Here is a 22,597-nt window from a genome sequence, read left to right as displayed (position 1 = left end):
ACTTTGGATACTTCAAATGCTCTGTGCATTTGCCAGGGTTTTGAAACAGAGAGCACAGTTCTGTTGTAATAGAAAATCCAGTTTAGGATTCTAAAGAAACAATCCAATATTATTATTTTTTACTTTTTTTTAAGAACTTTTATAGTAATTGTGTGAAAAAACAATCTGAGCATGGTGGCTAAAATTCTCCACAGTGTAAGAATTTAGTTCACAGCATCTAAGTTCTAAATGTAGAAAATACAGAGAAATTGAACTCTCCTAAACAAAACAGACTTAATCTATGCCAAGTGGAGTTTATTCAGAACTTCTAAAATACTGGAAAGTAGCTGCTATAAAGTCCTCTTATGAAATGTCTTAAGAACTTCACAAGAAAATAAATCACCTAATTTTAAAAGTATTTTTCACAACTTATCATTTCAAATAAATATAGGAAAAAAATGTTGATTCTGAGAAAACTTGGAATTAAAGAGGACTTTCAGTGCATAGTATGTAGGCTACTGCTTCTAGTTTAAAAAGTAAGAATTGGTGACAGTCTTTTCTCAGGCAAAATTTCAATCAAATTGACAGCAATTATGCCTGTACAGTGACTGCAGAGGTGGGGCTTATTGTTAATTGTTTCTGTTTCCCAGATGGCAAAATATATTCAATACAGTTGCCAGAATAAAATTAAATAAACTAATAATCAATATAAAAACATCATAACACTGTTTTAAAATCCTCATTCCACAAACAACTCCTGCATAATAACACAGTATGACTATTTTTAAAAAGAGAAAAAAAAAAGGAGAGGAAAGCAGGTTTATAACAAAATGTCATTTGTGAGAAGACTATTTATGCACACGGTCTCTCTTCCAGCCTTCAGCAAGAGGTTCCCATGCACAACTCAAAACTGGTTTGAGGCCTGAGATGTGAATTCCTCTCCCATAAAAAAAACTTGCAAATTTTCCCATTCATTTAAATTGGCACTGAACTGATACTTCACTTCAACCATAATGACATCCAGGTAAATCTCACATATTTTACAGTTTCCACATTTTTTGGAAGACAAAATGACAACACAAAAATCCCAGCTTTTTTGTCTTCTTTTTAGTACTTTTAATGCAAGTCGTGCTGTTAAGTCAATGTGGCTACTTCAGTGGTGAGTACTAAACCATGACAACTTTAATCATCTAGCTTTGCCTCAGTTTATAACAATTTCCTTCCCATAAACAGAAGACACAACAAAAAGCTTTTGATGAGGAGATCTAAACTGAACACGTTCCAGTACACTTTTGTTCACCAAGTCTTCTCCTTAATCACCTTTATGGTACATTGCAAAATCCAATTGCTCTCTTGGATTTTCCAGACAGACAGGATCAATTCATTTTGGATTAATTATGGAGAATCACATTCTTCTTTGCAGAGGGGTCAACTTGCTGGATATTACCTGTCTACTGCTAAGTCTTAAAAATTTGTAAAACCAAGTGGGAAGCCTGATTGTTGTAACTGGGTCCTCCAGGAACGTTTGATGGAATCAATATGGTTTTAAAAACTATATGCCCTGAGAAATTGCTAGGTCAAGAAATCTTAATAAAAATTAGCAGGATCTGTTTTAGAATATCAACTGAATGGTTATTACAAGGTGACTGAACTGCAACACTCTTGATTAAAAGCAACAGAGAAGAGCTTTGATTACCTTAGTTGACCTGTGGGAACACTTTCAGCTCTGTTTCTCTTGGATGGTGATATAAGACAGAAATTGTCTGTACTGCTTGATTTGTAGCTGTCTATACATCTGATACTCCATCACAGCTCTGAACTGATTTGGTTTGATGTGTAAAACAATCTTGAAGTCTTGACCTGCTTGATACCATTGCTGATTGCAGGCAAACCTTGTGGGCAAATAGAAGTTGTCTAGAGCTCTGCTTCCCTTCAGTATTTTAACAGCTTTTTTGAGCAGGGAGGGAAAGGTTTTCTGACACAGAAATATGATAAATGTGGTTAAAATTTTATCTTTTTGCTCTGGACTTTCAACTACTTTAAATTAGTACTAATTAACTGTACAGAGCTCAGAAAAGCCTACAATATCTTAATCAAAGTTGCAAAATACCTTATGAAACCAATTCCTATTTCTGCAAACTGTAACATTATTTCATAATTCAGCTCAATTAATCTTTGCACAAGCCAAGATCAGAAGGGAAATGTATAAAGTGCTGTAGGACAGGATTATGGTGAAGTACTGCAGGTATTCCAGCTATGCCACACTGCACTAGCATGAAGACTATGCTAGCCTTCCTTCGCACAAAATGAACATTAAATTACCTCATAAGCTGGAAAAAAAGGTTTTATTTGCATAAAGACACTAAAGATAATGAGAACAAAAGCCTCCAACTTTCAATTTGAGGCTACTATTAATGGCACAAAATTACTTTGTACCATAGGCCAAAAGCCTGGATGGAATATTCACCCATATGAAGATCAAGCAATCTAATTTTATCCAGTCTTTGGGAGACCCAAATCAGCACTAGTGTAACTGTGCCAAGAGCAGTATTAAAGATCAAGATGAAGCAAGAAAGGAATTGGATGAGGTCAAGCCCTCATTCTCCTTTCATATTCAAACAACTCTAAAGTTTCAGAACATTCCCATTATAAATTACAAAAATGATATCACAACAAATGGGAACTTTAACATTTGTCCACATGAATTGCAGTATTTCCTTCTAGGAAATCCTTAAACTAATATACTGTCTCAGGAATATTAAATATTGGAGTTCAATCAAAGAAAACTCATTTTAGTATTATGATATCTGAGCACACTATGCTGTGTTTTCATTCTGACTAGTGACAGCAAGAGGACATTATTTTTTGCAAGTACTCTTTTCCTTAAAAGACCACTTTGTTACCCACTTCAAAAGCAGAAAATAACCACAAAACCGGGAAGAAATTTCTTTATACAATAAAAATGTATTAATTGCCACTATTTACTCTGTAGATTCCTTGATTCTTTACCAGATAAAATCGTAACTTGCCACTCACAAACTACTCTGATGGAATAAAAACAATACTGTTAGCATTACCCACCAAGGACCTTGCTCACAGGACAAGTAAACCCTCAGGTAAGAGGGCTGGTGTAGCAAATATTTTCAACACACATTTTGTATGCCTATATTTTCAACAATATATTTTCAACACCTACTGTCACTAAATTACACTATACAAGGAATATACCACAGGTATTATTGTTCCCCAGTCCTTGTCCAGCTTTTCCTTACAATTTCCCCCCTCATAACAACTATTTATGTGTACAGTGTATGTAAACCTTAGGGTACTTGTGCACACACTCCAATTCCTTCACTGAGGTGGTTTCAAACAGAAGATGCAAGAGTGCAATTACCAAAAGTAATCTTACCCTTGCACTGCTGAGCTGTTTTATAGTTTGAGAAACCTCAGATTAGATGTAACTCCGGTGCCCATTCTCCTGGAGATTGAACACCATAAAATTAAAGTTTTAATATGTAGAAACTGCATAAAAGAGTCAGTTTGAAATGGTATTCACTAGTCAGGAAGAATTTTACTCCATATTAAAGGAAAATTTTGCTAGCTGCTAACATGAAGATGTTGTGATCCTATTTCTACAGCACAAGGAAAGATGCCCAGATAGAGATACAGAGAGAAAAGATTTTGAAACCAGAACTTTAAACAGGAAAAGAAATGAAAACAACTAAAAACCTGCAGAGCTCTAACAATTCTTTTTTCCCATATAAAAGCAATTAAACTGCTGTTTATTCATGGCCAAAACACTGAGGCTTTTTTGTAATTATTACAAAAGGAACTTCTACTTTCAGTTAGTTCTACATGCTGAAATTGTTTAGCTACATCAGACCAAAATTTCTATTCCGCTGCTCCGGTGCAATTTTCTAATTACTCATTATCGTGTAACCAAAGCACATCTCCATATTTCTTCTTTAAATAGAAAACAACAGTGTACTAAGGAGAAGTAAATAAATAGTCCATACAATTTTCTAAGACATAAATCTGCACATGGCTAATGATTTCCTTTGATAAGTGAAAAATATAGTTACTGTAACAGACATTGGTTCCGTACCAGCGATACAGGTCAAAGTTATCACACAGTTTGGGACGTGAATTCAACAGCAGGATAATCACAGTTGCCAAGGATTTGTACTTGCTGTCTCTTGCTGCCAGTGTTGCCTGTCAAATTGTCTCTTTTTCTTATAGTGAAGCCATGGGATTTTTTATGGATAGCAATTACTTACAATATACAACGAAGTACATCAGATGTAACAACCACCCTTTAGCCTTTCATTATTTGCTCTTCTCTTTGTTATTTCTAGTCATCCATTTTCACTTAAATTATTTATTTATACTGCATATTTGACAAGCATGTATTCTTTGCTTTATTTTTTTTCAGTAGTTGCTCCAAAGATATAGGGATTTATTTCAATATTCTCCTGCTTACATTTACCTTATTTTTATTTCTGTACTTGTACTTTGTGTTGGATTTCTCAAGAAAAGCATTGTCTAAACAGCAAAGACATTTTGTTTATCTATTAAAGGTACTAAAAATTAAAATAATGGCAATATCAGATCTTAACCATGATGGAGGGATTAAGCAAATCTTATATTATTCATTATTTGTTTGCATTGTTGTTTTTCTTGAGCTGTCGTATGAGTTTTATATTTGTTTGCATTTACATTTTTGTTGCACTGCATGCATGTATGCCCCAGATAACCATTTTAATATATTTTTATATTGATAAGTGAGCAGAGGATGTTTCATATATTATGGTCCTGAAACATTTTCTGGTACAGGTCTCCATTAACATCATCATAAGACCTGTGAAAATTCTAAATTTCATTCCATTATACAGGAAACCCACAGTACACATTTTTTACAAGGTAAAAACCAAAACCCGATAGTTTATCAAATTCAATGTTTGGGAAGCTGCCTTCATAATAACTCACTCAACAAAGGACAGCTTTACACACACAATCTTTATCATTTTGAGAAGGACCTTCTTCAACAAATAATGCTGTAAACCTCACACCTACCAAGTAAACTAAACTGATCTCAGCTCATACAGCAGCTGGAAAGAAAAAGTGATGATTGTTTTCCTTTTATGAAAAGAAAACAAAAATAAAAAACATATCTTCTACTTTTCTCCTAACACTCTTTCCAATTACAGGCTATCACGAAACTAGAATCCATTCTAAATGAGTACATGCTGAGTAATAACCTAATAAGTACAGGCTGCGAGTGAAACTCTTGTCCCAGTGAGATTATTGGGAATTTTGCCAAAGGCTTGAATGAAAATTTTACACTGGATCTCTGAGCTGATGAATAGAAAGAAACTGTTTCTCCTTTCTGTCACTTCCCCACTGAAACCCTGGCATCCCACAGACCTCTGGCCATGGAAACTTTTTCTCCAGTACACTAAAGAAAAGAAACCAGACTGCTCAGGGAAGCAACTGGTGCTTAATGCACAAGAAAATGTTTGATCAGTTCTTTTTGGTTATAGCAATAATCTGAGAGCATTTACTCTCTCTTCTTAATTAGCCAAGAAACTAGACAGCACCCAATGCATCTCTTCTGTCTCATCCCAGAGACACAGATCAGACAAAAACTACTTTATGTCCAAGGAATGAAGATGCCACACTTTGGAAAAGAAATGGGGGCGAAAAATGGGAATAGACACAAGTGCTCCTAAAGAAATTGATAATTGAGCTACCATAGTGTAGTTTTACTAGCTGGGTAGGTAACAAGGCCAAAAAAACCCTATAGAAGTTTGAAGCTGAAGTGTCACTCGTACTTGCACAAGTTAGTGTCTGCCATCTGCTCTCTGTGCGGCACAGAAAGGGGAGCAGCACCCTGGGATCCGCGGTGGCTGGAGGGGTTTGGCTCTGGGGTTTGGCTGCTGGGCTCGCGGCCAGCTCTGCCAGAGCGGAGCCGAGCGGATCCCCCTTCCCAGGGCCCGGGGGGAGCCGCCAGACGGCCCCGCGGGGCCGCTCCTTCCCGCGGGGGCTGCCCGGGCCCCACACACGCGGCCCTTCTCCCTGTCCTGCCCCGTCCTGCTGCTCCGCTCCAGGAGTGACCCCCCGCCCTGCTGTGACCCTGTCACCAGACGGGTGTGACCCTGTCACCAGCCCCGCTCCTGCCCCTCCCTGGCAAGGCTGCCCGCCTGGCACAGCCCTGGTGAGGGCTCTCCAGACGCACTGGGATCGCTCCCCTTCAATAAATCCGTGCCGTACCTTGTCATTTTTAATCGTTCTTATGCTTCCTCCGCTACAAAAGTATCTTCAGCTCTCCTGACCGAAATCAATTACAAACACCACGGCCCTATGTTCCGGTTTGCTGTTTGACCGAAGAGCAAGAGCTGGTATCTAAAGAGACAAAGAGACGTGAGAAGACAAAGAAAATTATTTTAGATTCCAAGACCACTAAGTCAGCTGCAGGTGGACCCAGAATGAAGGATTCACAAACACTTTTCAGAACTAAAAAATTTTAAATAGAGAACCAAAGTTAAAAATCAACGTGCCTGTAGGGTTTTGAGATATTTCCCCCCATGCTCGAATGAAACTGAGAGTACATCATACAGAGAAACCATAAAAATATTTTAAATGTTCCACGTCTCTTCATCCTTATTCCGAGACTGAGGCTAACAAAATATTTAGTCAATTATATTTTTTCAATTTATCACACAGAAGCAAATGAAGCATCATTGACAAATTACATGAGTGAAAAGTTGCCATGGCTTTACTCACAGTTTTTTTTGCTAATGTAGGTTGTGCATCCCTGTGGCACGAAGACATTTGCAGAGTTTAGAGCTCATCGTGTTTTTTGTGATGGTGCACATGCCATATGGCATTTTTCCTGAGCACTTATCAGACTTCTGTTGTTTGCCATTTCCTGTTTAGAAGTACAAAAGATTGTAACCAAAATGAAAGTGAAGGCTTTTTGTTAATTTTTAAGACTGATGATTAAACAGTGATTTACAAAAATTGAACCAATCTTTTATCATTATTCTCTCTACAGCTTTTGAGAATATGGTGGGATTTGGACAGAGTTTCATTTGGAATCTCTCTATACTTTGCATATTTCTCTTTTCTGGAGCTGCAAGATTTGAAACTGAAATGAAAATTTAGAGGCTATAAATAAAGAGAGAAATTACATTCTTTGTGGATTTAGATTAATCTGATTATCTGTACATACAATCAAATCAGAAACACCTGAAATCAGATTTTCAATAAATCCATCTTTTCTCCTCTTGTTTTCTCCCTGCTGGTCCCATCTCCTCTACCTCTATTGAAATGGAAAAACTTCCGTGTTTCAGAAGTTGTCTCTACAGAGACATCACCAGGAAATCATGAGCTTTGTAAATATTTATTTCTTTTAATAAGAAGAGTTCTCTTTTTTTTTATAATTTAGGAGAAGAAAAGTATGCAATGGACTTCCAGATAAAATTACCTGAGTCCAGGTCAAAATTTACACCTAATTCAAACCTAAGGCAGATCACTGGCTTTTGGACATACACAGAGTCTAATATTTTACCTGTAATTGATTCATACAGGCTGGACAGTTGAGAAAACTTTAAATTATCTTTTTCTTACTTATAAGATCTGCCATCCATTACCTGGGGAAAGGAAACTTTCATGCTGTTACTGCAAAAGCTCTGCTGGCAAAGTCTTACAAAGTAAGCTCTTAAATTGAGTGCTTGCTTTAATATTGCACCAAGATCAATTTTTGCAAATATGTTTCCTTTTAATGAAAAGAAACAACACACAGTTTACATACACAGTTGGCTGCACTATTTTTCAGGGACAAGATTTTCTGGGCTGATATGTATAACAAGTTAGCAATCACAGCTACCAGTAAAAAACCAACAGTAGCAGTAAACACTAAAGCAAACCTGAAGCTGGCCTTACAGTTTAAGAGCCAATTTCTGCACATACACAGTTGTTTAATATTAAGCATGTCAATGTGCCCATTACTGCAGTGCAAATAGAAGTATACACGTTTCTTTGCAGGACTGAAGCCCTGTTGTGCATTTCTTAAATGAATGTTTGCATTTGAAATATATATATATGATCATTTTCACAGTCCACAAAATGCAGACACATCCTCATGTCATTTAGATTAGCACGACCAACTTTTAACACTGTGTTCATTGAAAACAGCTACAAAACCTATAAGTCTCACAAACTTGACCAGTGATGCAAAGAGGTTGCTGCTTCATTGCCCTCCCAAATTTCTTGAACTACTCTTTCTTTTAGATCTTCTGTTAAATAGATTGACTTGACTTTTTGTTGAGAGGATTTTGTTAATGATTTGTCTGTACAGAGTCTAACACAATGGGCCCTGAACTCGCCTGAAACATCAACAGAAAACCTCCCCCAGCCCCCAATCAACATTAAGGTAACTGGTACCAATAACGTAATAAAGCAGACCAGAGTAATTCTGTGAGCCAAAAAAAACCCCAACTGTACTGCTGAAACGTAATTTTAATATTAAACCAGGTGAATCTCAGTACCAGTTACAAAAATCAGAAAGAAAGCAAATTTTATTCAGCAACATTTATTTCCATTTGACTGAGGTGATCTCCTATAGCACACGACTGAAGCAGGTGAAGAAGGAATGGCAGAAGAATTTTGCCACTTTCACTGACAACTGGTCATTAGAGCAGCACAGCTGTATCTTCAAACTACACCTTTCAGGTCAAACTGAAGAGGCAACAGTTTTCCTGAAGGTAAGACTGAAAAATATATGTAGTATAGGAATATATAATTAGATGGCATTTGAGGAACAGCAACTATATTCTTCCCTGTAATACTAAAAGGCACTTTACTACTTGTTGCCATACTCATAAAGTACTTTGGCCTTTAAAAGAATCCACATAATGGAAAAGTGTACATCAAATGATAAATTATAAACCGTATCTCTAAAGAAAATAAGCAAAAAGCCAGTTAGCCTGGTACTTTTTTTGAACAAACATGTGAAAACATAGCCAATTATCTTGGAAAGAGCCCATTAAAATAAAATGAATAAAACGAATACCAGAACTAAATATTTCATTTTATAATTACCTTTCTAAAGAAGCTGGTTTTAACATAAGCTGTGAAATACTGTCAATCTGTCACGTTTTCAGGCTTTGTGGACACCACAGTTGTTGCTCCCTTGCCTCTGTGTACATTGCAGTTGCAGTAGCAAGTAACCAAAGTGACATTAAACATCCCCAGTTCTGAAAAGGCTTTTCAAACCCCTGAATATTTGGTTTGAGTATATCAGAATAAAGATCCAGGTATGGCAACAAAAGGAGTCTTGTCCAGTCTATTCATTACAGGAATTTTAAAAAAGAATATGACATAACATGTGGCTCTACACACATGGTTAGCAGCATGTGACTAAAGCAGAATGTGAACATATGTACAAGAGGGAGAGGAAGAAAAGAGGTCCTTTTGTTTGAAAAATCCACATGCAGGACAGGCACAACTGCAATTTTAATACTGACAGGGTGGATGGGTATTAAAACTGTTCTGTGTTCAGTGACAGACATGAAAAAAGGAAAGCCATAAAATGGCTCTCTTTCCTTTCACAGTTGCAGAAGGATATTGGGAAATATGTGTATGACAGAGCAATCCTTTCTTACAATCTCACAGAACATCATGCAATTCCTTAGTAAATCTACTGAGCCTACATGACAAAACTAGGATTGAAATTACAACAGTTACTACAGAATGTACTAGCATACAACTGGGGGAAAAATAAGCTGACTTTTATGTATCCATAATTTAAACTCAAACAGAGTTGGACCTTGACTTCAGACAAGATCCAACTCTTAAATAAGATGCCTTACAACGACCATGATGCCTGGTGGTACCAGCCTAGTCATGCTACCTTTTCCATTTTAGGATGAAAATGGGCATTAGAATATACCACACTGACAAAGTGTGACCAATAATGGCAGTTTACTGATGAATGAGACCTTTACTTTCAAACAACAGCGTGCTTGTAACTAACTACCTGCTGTTGACCCAGGAAAGTGTTTAATACATATATGAAAAATACACATTTCAGAGGATTTAACCCCTGAAGGTTTTATCTACACTAGTGCTCGCTCTTGTTACCCTTTCCTTCCACCTCTGGTCACTATCAGAGTACATGTTTAACCCTGGTTTTGTGGTCATCGAAGAAAGCAAATTAAGGCAGTAGATGATTGTGAGGTTTGCCACCACGAGAAAACTCTCCACAGCCTTACACCACACACTTCCTTACTGACACAGCAGTTTTGGAAGGTAAAACATCACGTTAATAACGTGATTTTTCAAATGCAGTTTTTTTATATTATCAAGTTTGCAAAATCAAGCATTGAAAATCAAGATAAAAACCCATAAATTTGCACTTGCAGTTTTTATTTAAGTACATGGATTCTGGCAGGCTTAGTGACATAATAACTTCTTTTTATGATTCCTCCAATTCAATCACTTCTCTGAGCCAGAAGTATGCAGGGAAATGCAGTAAAAGAGTGAATTATCCCATGGGTAAGGTCTGCTGCCTCAGATAAATGGGATTTCATTCTTGTTTTTGTCTTAAAAGACTAAAGTGGTTTTCCCAGGGAAAAAAACAAGCACTAGTCACATTTCCTAAATATCTGATTTTGAGCATCAGTAATCTGGTTTTATTATTGTTCCACTAACTGTAAATGAAGGAGATGCATTATAAAACTAAGTGCTGTAATTTATAGGAGTTTTGTATTCCAAAACAGAGCGCCAAAATCCGTTGTTACTTCGACAGTTCAATCTTTGTGCCATCTTTCTGCCTGTCTGGAAAGGCACTGATGATATCCTTTGACCTTTCAAGACCTGTGATATAATAGTGTCATGAAGACTTAGAAGTTATAGTGTGGAACCAAGCAAAAATTGTGTAACCACTGTTCGTTGTGGGTGTCTATTATTGATGTCTGCATCTCTAGAACACAGTTTGAATAAAGGCCCATACTTTAAACAAACAAGTCATATGAGCACTCCTCATTTTTGGTTGAGGCTGGGCTCCCCTGAGAATAGAAGCACAGTGTAATTAAGTAACACATTACAGTGCATATTTACCAAGTGGGTGACAAGAGATGAGAATAGCTGCTACTCGTTCAGCCCAGTGCTTTTAATACTGTTTTAATGCTCAAGCCATATGTAAATATTTATGGAATGAAGTTGGAGAGGAATAGATAGAAGCCCAGGGTAAACGTGGCAGGCTACAAAAAAAAAGAGATAAATAATTTGTCACAGGGCACAAGAGTAAATGCCATGCTGAGCAGTGCTAGCAGAGAGAGGAAAGGTGTGAGGATCTTTGTCTTTCCCCCAGTTAATGTATGCCTGGTTTACACTGATTGACACTGCACTTTGAAGACAAAAACTAAGTCATGAAATCTTTCAAATTATCATATTTGACTGAATTTTCATCCATTGATTTTATTCCACCTGCAGCGCACTAGACAAGGTAATAATTTATGATAATTATATGAAAATATACAATTAATATTCATCACCTCTCATTTCTCATCACTTTAGATGATCAGTAATGCAGAGTAAAAATGCTGTCAGATTTCTAATTGCTTTGTAATGGGCCTGAAATAGGGAAATCGTTAAAGACAAACAATCTGTCACTTGTCTGTTACCTTAACTATCTATCACTTAAAAAAACCCTCATTAAATACATTGCTAATGAACGACAAAAGACTGTACTCAGTGTGCCCAGATGTACCTTTTTAAACAATATTGTAAATTGCTTAAATAATTCCCAAGACATTTTCAATCATTTTTGTGGAAATTTAATGGAAAACATATATTTTCCGTGCATGTTACATCTCATTTGTTCACATCATTATGACATTTAGTCTATCATATGCACATCTCCTGGGAGACAAAACTTTTCCTTTTTACTGTTGACAAACCTGATCCAATTAAAACAAATTCTGGAAGAACTTAACATTCAGGTCTCTGACCCCTTTCTCTTAAAAAAAAAAAAAAGGAAAAAAACCCCACTATTAGTTTTAAAATAATCCTAACTCTTTCAAGGATTTTTAATATCTAGATTAAAAAAGAAGTTCAGCATTGTCCAGTGTTGAACAAATTATTTTCTCTCGATTGTTCCCAAGAAACAGAATCAGAATTTTCCCTTTTACCATTTTTTTGAGTCAGTTGTCTGCCATAGTTCTGACAGAAAACTTCATTTGAAAAAATTGTTCTCACTGTACTGACTTAAGCAGCCAAGATGAAAACAGCACACCAGGAGTATCAGTGAGACCCCCCAGTGAAATACATATTATTACTTGCCACATCAATTAATTGGTGATATTAACTGCCACGTTACAAAGGTGAAAAAAATGAAGAACAATTACAAAAACTATTTAAGATAAAATATCCATCTGTGCATGACTTAAACATGCTCAATCTTTTAAATTTATCAAACCCAATCAAAATTCAGGGCTTATTTTAACAGTATATATCGGATACTAAAACACAACAGTTTAAGGCAAAACGTGCAAGAAGAAATAAAGGCTGGAAATAGAAGTCAAGCAAATTCAAGCTTAGAATTAGGAACCAATTTTACCAGGAGGATGGTTAGGTGTTGAAGAAACCTTCTCACAAGAGAGGAATTTTCCATCTTTTAATATTAACAGTCAGACAGAACGTACTGAACTTGGGACAGTCCTGTAATAAATAAAAAATTTCAGACTAGGTGATCTGGTGCTTTCTTCAGGCCTTATTCCCATGAATCCTATTTCTTCTCAGTTACAAGACAAACAACATAGCAGAGGAGGTTGTGCTTTCAGGAAACCATTAATTACATAAATAAACAAGTGATCTAACAGACCCATTCAGGTGCAGTGCTTTGTATCAAGAACAGCACAAAGAAGTTTAACAAATGTAAGTGCTGCCCAGAGAGGGACATATTTGCCCAGATAGGAATCCTGAGAAATAACTCTGCCTTTCTGACACTAAAAAGGCATTGGTTGCAAAAATTGTAATGTCTCAAATATTCTGAACATTCTGGATGCTAAGCAGTCTAGAAAGACTTGTCTTCTGAGTTTTTTATAAGCTATGTATCTCTCTTTTGTATACATATGTACTCTATCCTTGGAGGCCCCTAGAATAATAAGGACATGGACCTGTTGGAGTGAGTCCAGAAAAGGGCCATGAAGATGCTCAGAGGGCTGGAGCACCTCTGCTGTGGAGACAGGCTGGGAGAGTTGGGGCTGCTCAGCCTGGAGAAGAGAAGGTTCTGGGGAGACCTTCCAGCAGCCTTCCAGTACCCAAAGGCACAAGAGAGTTGGAGAGGGACTTTTTACAGGAGCATGTAGTGATAGGACAAGGGGGAATGGCTTTAAACTGAGAGAGGTTTAGATTGGATATTGGGAAGAAATTCTTGACTGTGAGGGTGGTGAGGCACAGGAACAGATTGCCCAGAGAAGCTGTGGATGCCCCATCCCTGGAAGTGTTCAAGGCCAGGTTGGATAAGGCTTTAAGCAACATTGTCTGGTGGAAAGTGTCCCTGCCCATGGCAGGGGGTTGGAACAAGATGGTCTTTAAGGTCCCCTTCCAACCCAAACCATTCCATGATTCCATATATAGCAATACAAAACCAACACAAACCAAAAAATCAGAGGAGTTTACTACTCCGAAAAAGATTTTGAACAATACCAGTTGTCTCCAGAAGTTAAAAACATCATTAACAAAGTCTGCATGTTTCAGCGGTTTCTTAAAAGAATAAAATAATTCTGGTCTGGTCCCTCATTTGTACTCATCTTTTATTGTAGTAATAGAAGCACACAGTAGGCCAGTGAAGTCTTTAAATAATTCTTTTCCTGCAGTTCTATGACAACACAGCACAATGCTGTGTGACAGTTTTAAATAAAGCATTCACTAAAAACATTATATATTCTCAGAAAAATGTCTAAAACTGCCAAACTACATTTATCTTACGTTAAACAGAAGAAGGAAACTTTTTACCATGTTTAGGTGTCCAGCTCCAGTGAAATTATCAGCACTTATACATAATTTAAGATAATCAAGCAACTAGTGAAGCCTGATTCCTTACAGACATGAGTGTCCTATTTCTCATTTTGGGACAACAAACCCAGGTCTTCTCCATGAGTTCCCTGTCTGTCTCCACACATTCTAGACTGTCATAGGAAGTTCCCCACACTTAACTACTCCTTTTTTTTTGCCTTCATAAGAGGAAAGAAGTAGCAAATCCTACTTGAACTGCCTGCTGACTCACCAGCCAGGAGCTGCCAAAAGCCATGGGGAGTGTTTGGGTTCTGTCAGTCTTGCCTTGCTCTCTCTCCCCTACACACCCATTTCCTCTGAATAAATCTTGAACTAATATTTATATCTCTAGAGATGAAAGATGACCAAATTGGCTTGAGGTTGATCAACACAAGTCATTACAGCCAGACAGGGTATGATCAGCTATGACTAACCCAAACATAATGTGGTGACTTCTGAAATTGGATAGACCAAAATTAAAAAAAGAAACAGAGACACAAAAATTATCATACCAGACGAGGCCAGATAACCCTGCAGTGATTTAACTTCATAATCTAACCATTTTGTGGTGCATAAACACCAAACTGTTATATTAAATGGTCTATTTTCTTTTACTTTGGTAGAACTGCTGAGCACGCACAGAAAAGAGTGTTTCACCTCCAAAATTGCTCCACTAACTTCATATTTCCTTAACATGCACTGTTAACTTTATATTCAACAACTAATTACAGGTAGTTATACTACTGGATACAATTGCTCACAATCTCTTAAATTTCTATAGATTGAGTATAAATTACTTCATGAACTGGCTTCGGGTACCAATCCTTTAATGAGTTAAATGGGAAAAAACTCTATGTGCAACATTTAAGAATTTTTGGCATAAAGGATAAATAACAGATATTGTAAATGTATCCTGTCTGTAGAAGGATATTAACCATTTGTGGTGAAAGCACAGGTGTAATAACCAATCTCCAAGACATCCCTGCATCTTTTACAAGCTTCTGCTTCATTTCCCCCCTCCACAACAACAGTCTCTACTCACACAACAGCCCCAGACAAGAAGGAAACTCATGCAACCACGCTGGAAATTTGCCTGAGAAGTAAATTCTGGTTTCAAAAGGGACTACATAAATGAGCTCATACTTGATACATCTCATCTGTAAGTCAGTGACTTACGTGAAATATCTAATTGCTCACACTGGTGCTGCAGAAGTTGACACCACGTTGGCAGAGGGGGCTGGATTGTCCCAGGGCTCACACAAGTTCTGAAGGATGTTCAGGGAACACAAGTTCCCTTTTGACAACATGGACAAACTCATGTTACCAATTCGACCTCAAAACACCAACCTGCTGGCTGTTGTGTAGAGACACTGATGACCAGGACAGACAAAAATCACACTGATGACCAGGTCTTGAGTAGTTCTGTAGGTCTGATATTTTCCACCCCTACCTCTATCCTCACCTAGAGAAGAATTTAAATAAAGAAGAATTTAAATAAATTTTCCATGTTCATGATTTAGATCTGACTGTCCCACACCCTTCCTGCACTGGTGGTTAAGGGGAACAATATGCTGGGAACAACAGCCCCAGTTCTCCCTGACAGTGTCTGTACAGCCTGACTTAAACAGTTCAAAGGGAGTGACAAATGACAACAAGTTGCTTTAGTGCTGACACGTCACATAAAATGTTGTCAAAGGGTGTATATACACACTTAAAGATACCACAGGATGGATCAGGTTGGGAGGGACCACAGTGGGTCCAGTGGTCCAACCTCCCCGCTCAAGCAGGGTCATCCCAGAGCACAGGGCACAGGATTGCATCCAGATGGTTCTGGAATATCTCCATTGAGGGAGACCCCACACCCTCTCTGGACAACCTGTTCCAGTGCATAGTCTTTACTGCACAGGAAAGAAGTTCTTCCTCATGTCCAGGTGGAACTTCCTGTGCATCAGTTTCTGCCCGTTGCCTCTTGCCCTAAATATACCTAAAGGTACCTTGTACTCTTGCATTAAATATACCTAAAGGTATAGTATTTTTAATATATTATAAATACGTATCTATAAATATATATTATATGAAATATGTCTTTATAGAATATTATAATTAATTTTGGACTAATTCTGGACTAATATTTAGATATTTCGCCAAGTAGGTTTGACCGAGATTCCGAAGGCTGAAGTCTACAGCACCAACTTAAGCTTTGTTTTCACTTTTTGTTTGTTTGTTTAACGAGGAAACGTCTTTACGTCCTTAAAAGTCCCGCTTCCCAAGCTCGATTATTTTTTTTTCATCAAGATTATCTTTCTTTCTTATACTTTAGGACAAGTATTTCCTAGGAAGAAACCACCGTCTTACTCTGCTCGCGGGGTCGGGACAGGGAGCGCGGGAGGGCAGGGCCAGGGGACGTTTGCTCCCCGGGAGGAGGAGTTGTCCCTGCGCGGGGAGCGGCTGTGGGGACGAGGCGGAGAGCGGCGTCCCGTCCCGCCAAAACCCCTGAGGGCCGAACGCCGAGGGCCGAATTCCCGAGGGAACGCGGGCCTCGCCCCCCGCGGGGTTGCCATGGCGACGCGTCGGCCTCGCCCGGGCCGCGCTTCCTGCCGGTGCGGCACCGCCGCTGTCCGGCTGGAAACAATCGAGGCGGCCTGGCCCCTTTCCCCCGCCGAGCCGCGGGCGGGTTGTTTCCCGCCGGACGAGGTGCGCGGGGCACGCTGCCGGCGGGCGCGGCGGTGCGGGGCAGGTGCGTGTCGCGGGGCCGGGCCGGGGGCTCGGGGGGGGCTCGGAGGGGGAGCGGCGGGACCGGGGGTGCTCCGGCAGCTCCTGGCGCGCTGCGCGGCACCGCGGCCGGGCCCGGGCTGCGACGGCCTCCCTCCGCCCGCTGCGGAGGCCCGAGGTCCTTTTTCTTTCTTCCAGCAATTAAAAAAAAAAATAAATTATAAAACCTGGTTGTTTACAAAGCTCTTGCCTGCTGACGGTGGTGTTTCTCATCAGAGAGTTCATGGTAAATCAACTACCACAAGGTTGTGGTTCCACTATACCCAGGAATCTGCTGGAAGCTCGGACACTGCCCTGCTGTGACTGGCATTTAATTCTCCTGTTTGTTGTTTTTCTTCCTGGGCCATTAACTTGGTGATAGATGGCTCAACGAGTTAGGTTTGACTTGGAGACCTGTGCTAACTTTATATATTTTGGATCGGTTTTGTTTACTTGTTTTTACACGCCTTTTTACCTTAATAGTAAAAAAGTTGGTCTTCTTACCCGGCAGGATGATGGAGTGTCCTTGCTGTGAGTGTCATGATGTAAAAACCGAGATATACCTTTGTGTCTTCTTGGGTGTACCTCATTCACAGAGTGACAAAATGTCTCACTTTTGTGTGCTTCACTTTTTCATATGTTGAATATATTTTATGTATTCATATTAATTATTCCATGTTGAATATGCTTCATGTATTTGTATTAATTATTTCATATGTTGAATATATTTTGAATATGCAATATATTGAATATACTGAGTGGATTCAATATGTTGAATATTCAGTATATTCATATTTCAAAATCAAAAGTGTATAATTTAAAAAGTGTCTATATAGAAGGCATTTTTATAACCCAGGCAGCTTCAAAACAGTTCATTTTACATGCAAAATGATTTTTAAAGAAGAATGAATTGCTGCTGAAACATGATATAATGAGGAACTTGGACAGGAGACACAACAGAACTTGAATCACTTCATGGAAGGGAATGGCCACGTGAATAAACTCTTTTTTTGTACAATAGTTCTCATGTAGAGAACTATATACCAGGATACTGATGTTGTTACTGGGAGCCCAGTTGACTTGGACTTGTTGATAATATCTGCTTGTATCAGATTTTCTTTTTTAGTGTGTAGCAATTACTAGATGTGGTTATTATACCTTCACCTAGGGAAAAGAAGCTCACCCTAAAGCACCAGACTGAACAGGGTTCAGAAGTTTTGTCAGTCATGCTGGATATAAAACGAATTAGCAACTTTCAGGAGTTTGGTAATTCTTGGCTTGTTAAGGCACAGACTCTGACTCCAGCTCACTAGCAAGGAGAGTGCCTTTCCTGGTAATGAAATCTCATTGCATCTCCTGTCTAACTGCTTGAATCACAGTAGCCAGAGGAAAGCCTTTGTTCCTGGGATTTCAAAAAGTAACAAAATAAGATCCAGGGCACCTGTAAGGAAATTAGGAACGATTCTATTTGTGAAGAGTTGGCTCGTCAGTGCTGGTGCATGAGGGGTAAAGTCTGTTCCATGATCCTGTAGTTTGCCACACGTCCTTGCTGTTTCAGGTTGTAATTCTCTTCATTTGGTTTTCTTGCACAGTGCTAAGAAGGCAGTTTCAAAGGCAGTCAGGGAATGGCCTTTGGAAGGACAACACAGAAGGATTGGTACAAGGTCCTGGGAGCCAAACCATCAGACAGTCCAGCAGAGCTGAAAAGGAAGTACCAAAAACTTGCCTTATTAGTAAGTGTGCTTATTAGTAAATGATTTTTATAAACCACTGACTTGCCAGTTTTGTTTTTACTTTTTTTGTATCAATATCACTGATCAGAATATGTTTATAATACCAGTTCCCTGAAGCTGGTTCAAGTTGGAAAAAAACACCTGGAGTTTATGAGTTATCAGTAGATTTTGCAAAGAGGGGTTGTGGTGTCATTCCAAAACACTGATGTGTCTCCCAGCTTTGCTAAGCTCAGTACACTGAGACAAGTACTTGTTTATCAGGGGCTGGATAATCAGGCACACAAGTCAAAAAAGTCATTGTTTGTAGCACGTAGTCACAAAATTTGCTGGTTGATGCTTGTGGTGTTTCCTGTCATTTGTGCAGTTACAGTGGGCTGAATGCAACCCTTGAGTACATAAAGACCAGACACAAAGAACAAAAGGAAGCTTTTTCCTGATAGCCTACAGTAATGGCATAGAAAATGTATAGAAGGAAAATAGGTTAGTATTAATTTTATTTGCAAGTTTCTGGTGTCTTTTTGTGGAGTTGTGTTCTTGGTCGTGCATCAGGACTTCATGTTCTGTGAATTCCCTTAATTTTTTCTGAGCTCCCTGCTACATGTGCATAAGAACCTCAGAGCTCTACCAGGTTACTTTGCATGATTCTTGGTTATTCTGTTTTATTCCCTTCCCTAAATTCAGGCATTTTGCCCAAAAGGTGCTTTGGCCTGGGTTTCTGAGCAAAATAGAGTGTCTTGTTTGATACTGTTGACTGTTTTCAACTGGATTTGATAGACAAATAGAATTCCCAAGGTAACTATGCTCCTAATTTTCTTGAAAACTGGTGACCTGGTAGAGAAGAAGAAAGGAGGTGAGCAGAACTCACTTTTATGGGAAAAACTCACTTTTTTTTAGAAGCTGCTAGCTAGACTGTCAGGATTGGCAGGGTGGTAGAGCACGTGCATGGCAGATCTGGCTTGGTTTGAGATGTCAGAACAAATGTGATAAGAAGTTGGGGATTTAATGTGAGATAAAGGGAATCCCAGTGATCACGAGACTGAGTTTTGTTAGAGTTGAAAGTCATGGGTTTGGGGAAGTTTTTGTTTATTTTTTATGTTGGTGTGTTTTGGGGTTTTTTTTAGTTATTTTATCTCTAAACACTGTAAAAACGGTCTTAAAGTTTGGTCCTTTCACCAGTATGTTGTGGTTTTACACATTTTGATATTCTTTAGTTGAATTCACTTGGCAGCCCTGGTGTACTACTCCTTCTCAGTGCTCCTTGTGAACTTATTTCTTTGTCTGCAACTGATCTCTGTGCTTAGTCTGAAGTTTCAACACCTGACAAGATGTTTGTGTGCAGATACAGGACCTAAATCCTCTGGTTCTCACTATTAAACATTGGAATAATCAATGTTTGGAAATCAAGCTTCTTAGTTCCCTTTCTAATAGAAATAGTTGTTTTCTTGGACCTCCTAGTGGTTTTGTTCTACTGAATTACGGGTAAAATGTAAATAAAAGATTAATAATGATCTGTTTGTTCTTAGTGAAGGCAATGGGGGGACCACAGTGTAAAATACCTTTTCTGTTCAGACAGGAAGCTAATTTAAACAGAATACTGTGATGGAATTAATGTATTTCTTCCCTGTGAATCAATATGTCATAATGGAATTAAAATCACATGTAAAGTATTGTTCAGAGCTGTTACTGAACTGAAACTACATAGTCCCTTTCCTGTATGAATTTTTTATAAATGAAGCTGATCCTTTGTGTTATGGAGCTGTATTTTCGTGTCATTATCTTGAAGTGTATGAAGTGAGAATTGTCAAAGTTTACAACTGTCTGTCTATATCTCTGACTGTATTTTTAGAAGATGAAAATAATCTTTGAATATACAAGCTTTTCTTTAGCACCTGTGTGTTTCCAACCTAATTGGTTTGTGCTCTTTATTTGAAAAGTCAGTGAGAAGTGTTATAGAAAATGAATATGCTTTGTTTTGTTTTTTCTTGTGGTGTCTGTGATGGATCTCTCTGACTAAAAAGCCCCACTGATGTTTACTTGTAGGTGTTTTCCCAAGGCAGATCTGCTGCTTGTCTATTGTTGTTACCATATGTCCTGTCTCTGTTCATCTTTTTCTTTTAGCTCAACAGATCTGCTTGATTGTCTACTTACTACTACAGCACAGTCTTTAAAAGCATGGTGGTAATGAAACCATCATTATTTTTATGCACCTTAAAACCCCAGTGGCTCTAGGAGTGGCTGGAGGCTACAGTACATATCTTCCCTAAAAGGTGTTCTAGTTACAGTGGGAAAGTTTGTGCCACAGATGTTGAGTGCAAGGGGGGTCCAAAGTTGTGAGACTTTGATAAAAGAATAGTTTGCCAGGTCATGTTAACACAAAAAAATGTTCTTGCTGATTCAGGGATTCATGAGCTGTGGACTTCCAGATATTGGTGGGATATATAAGGGAGGTGTTGCTATATAGTTTGTCTTATCCCGATGCTATTCCCTAAGCATCCAGTGTTCATGGTTAGGAAAAAGTACAGCACTGGATGAACCTGTTGTCTTACCTTTTGTGTCCTGTTTAGGGGAAGTCACTCCTTGCTCCCCAGACTTGTGCTTGGAGCTCTTGGTAACTTCCCAGCTCCAAGAGCTCCTTTGGTTCTCTACAGCTGTCCCTGGAGATGGTGGTGGTACAAGCAGTGCCACCATTGGCATGGGCAGGGGCAGGGGCATCCAAGTGTTTTTAGGGACTCTGGCAGCAGCTCCAGTGTAGAGGCTGGAACAGCAGGTGAGCACAGCCTTTTAAAAGGTTTCATGTCAAATTTTGTGTTCAGCACAGAAAGTTTTCCAGCTTATGTGTAGCAGCACAAGTTAATCTCCTGAAGAACTGTACTAATCTCAAAATCCAAAACTTTGTAAAGCAACTTGCATCATGGATACCAGTTACAATTAATACGACATTAATTCTGAACTCACAGTATTCTGATCTGTTCATTGGCATCAAGCAGAATAGATGGTGGAATTTATTTTTAAACATAACTCTGCTGTTAAAATAAAAATGGCAAATGTCTGAGTCCAGGCCTTTTTCAAATGCTCCCCAATGCTTCGTGGTGAGCATTTGCTTTTTGCCATCTGCTATTTTCTGTATTTGTCAACACATGTACACTTAGCATCTTGAAGGAACAGGCAGATGTAAATTTCCAAAGCTAAAAAGCTTTGGAGATCTTGCCATATGCCATCCAAAAGATAACTAAATTTGCAGTTAAATCTCAGGATTGACCTTAATAATACAAAGTGGTGTGCAATTAAAAATGGTTGAATTGTACCTTTGTAAGAATGACTTCACAGGGGTAAATTAGCTTAAAACTGATGAGTTTTAAAAACAGAAGCTGTTTCTGTTAATTCTAACAAATTGATGATTAGAAAGGTTAATAACCCAGAATAAAACTCTACATAGACACCCCTCTAGAGTGAATATATTTGCTTACCTTTTTGCCTTATTTTGCTTTGTTGCACTTATTTTTTTTCATTTGGTCAGGTCACAACATACATTTAAGTGAATTATTGTACTATAGGTAATGTCAAATCCATCTTGTCAACTCTATCCTTAAGAATAGTATTAACTCAACACAGAAAACAGGTTTGGCTTAAAAGTAGGTTTGTTGTTTCCCCCCCCCCTCCCCACACACACACTTTCTAAGTATTTAAACGTCTTTATAAAATTTCCTTGCAACTTAAGGAAACTTAAACTTATGTTTTAAAACATTTTTGTGTACTCGCATGCACACATAAAAATAAAACATTTTTATGTACTTATATGACTCCGGATCATCTTGATACTTTGTTATTGTAACAATCAGTAGCAGCTGAAGGTGACAGATTTCTGGGCACAAGATGCATGTGCCACTGTCAATTCTATAAATAGCTTATTTATGCAACAAAAATACAACTTTTGTGTATGCAGGGTCATACTTCAGTGTCTTCTCTGGCACAGAGCTTGAGCCAGTGGTTCTGAAAGGGAAAAGAAATGCAAATAAGTACTTTGGAACTGGCATAGCTCAGTGCAAAGATTCCTTCACTGGCTGTTGTAAGTT

At 38.4% G+C, this 22,597-nt stretch overlaps 1 protein-coding gene and 1 long non-coding RNA gene across 5 annotated transcripts in view; one reads left to right on the top strand and one right to left on the bottom strand.

The window, feature by feature from the left end:
* Nucleotides 1-16,555, bottom strand: part of LOC113956618 — a 58,207-nt gene extending 41,652 nt beyond the window's left edge. Inside the window, exons 1-3 of one of the 2 annotated variants that reach the window (XR_003530902.1) lie at nucleotides 15,388-15,487; nucleotides 6,763-6,907; nucleotides 6,250-6,381 (exon numbers count right to left, since the gene is read on the bottom strand). This is a non-coding gene — a long non-coding RNA (uncharacterized LOC113956618). Of the gene's footprint in view, nucleotides 1-6,249; nucleotides 6,382-6,762; nucleotides 6,908-15,387; nucleotides 15,488-16,395 lie in introns of those variants that run through there. The other variant, XR_003530901.1, reaches the window with a different exon arrangement.
* Nucleotides 16,556-16,695: 140 nt separating this feature from the next.
* DNAJC24 (DnaJ heat shock protein family (Hsp40) member C24) overlaps nucleotides 16,696-22,597 on the top strand; it is a 36,386-nt gene continuing 30,484 nt past the window's right edge. For 2 of the 3 annotated variants that reach the window (XM_027663318.1, XM_027663316.1), the window contains exons 1-2: nucleotides 16,696-16,777; nucleotides 18,384-18,524. In XM_027663318.1, coding sequence (XP_027519119.1) covers nucleotides 18,417-18,524 — 108 coding nt within the window. In that variant the 5' untranslated portion in view covers nucleotides 16,696-16,777; nucleotides 18,384-18,416. Of the gene's footprint in view, nucleotides 16,778-16,893; nucleotides 16,931-18,383; nucleotides 18,525-22,597 lie in introns of those variants that run through there. The other variant, XM_027663317.1, reaches the window with a different exon arrangement.

Source organism: Corapipo altera, unplaced genomic scaffold (genome assembly GCF_003945725.1).
Source record: "Corapipo altera isolate COAL_440 unplaced genomic scaffold, ASM394572v1 100, whole genome shotgun sequence".
NCBI lineage: Eukaryota > Metazoa > Chordata > Aves > Passeriformes > Pipridae > Corapipo > Corapipo altera.
The sequence above is the reverse complement of the archived record's forward strand: the minus strand, read 5'-3'. Positions and strand labels throughout refer to the sequence as shown.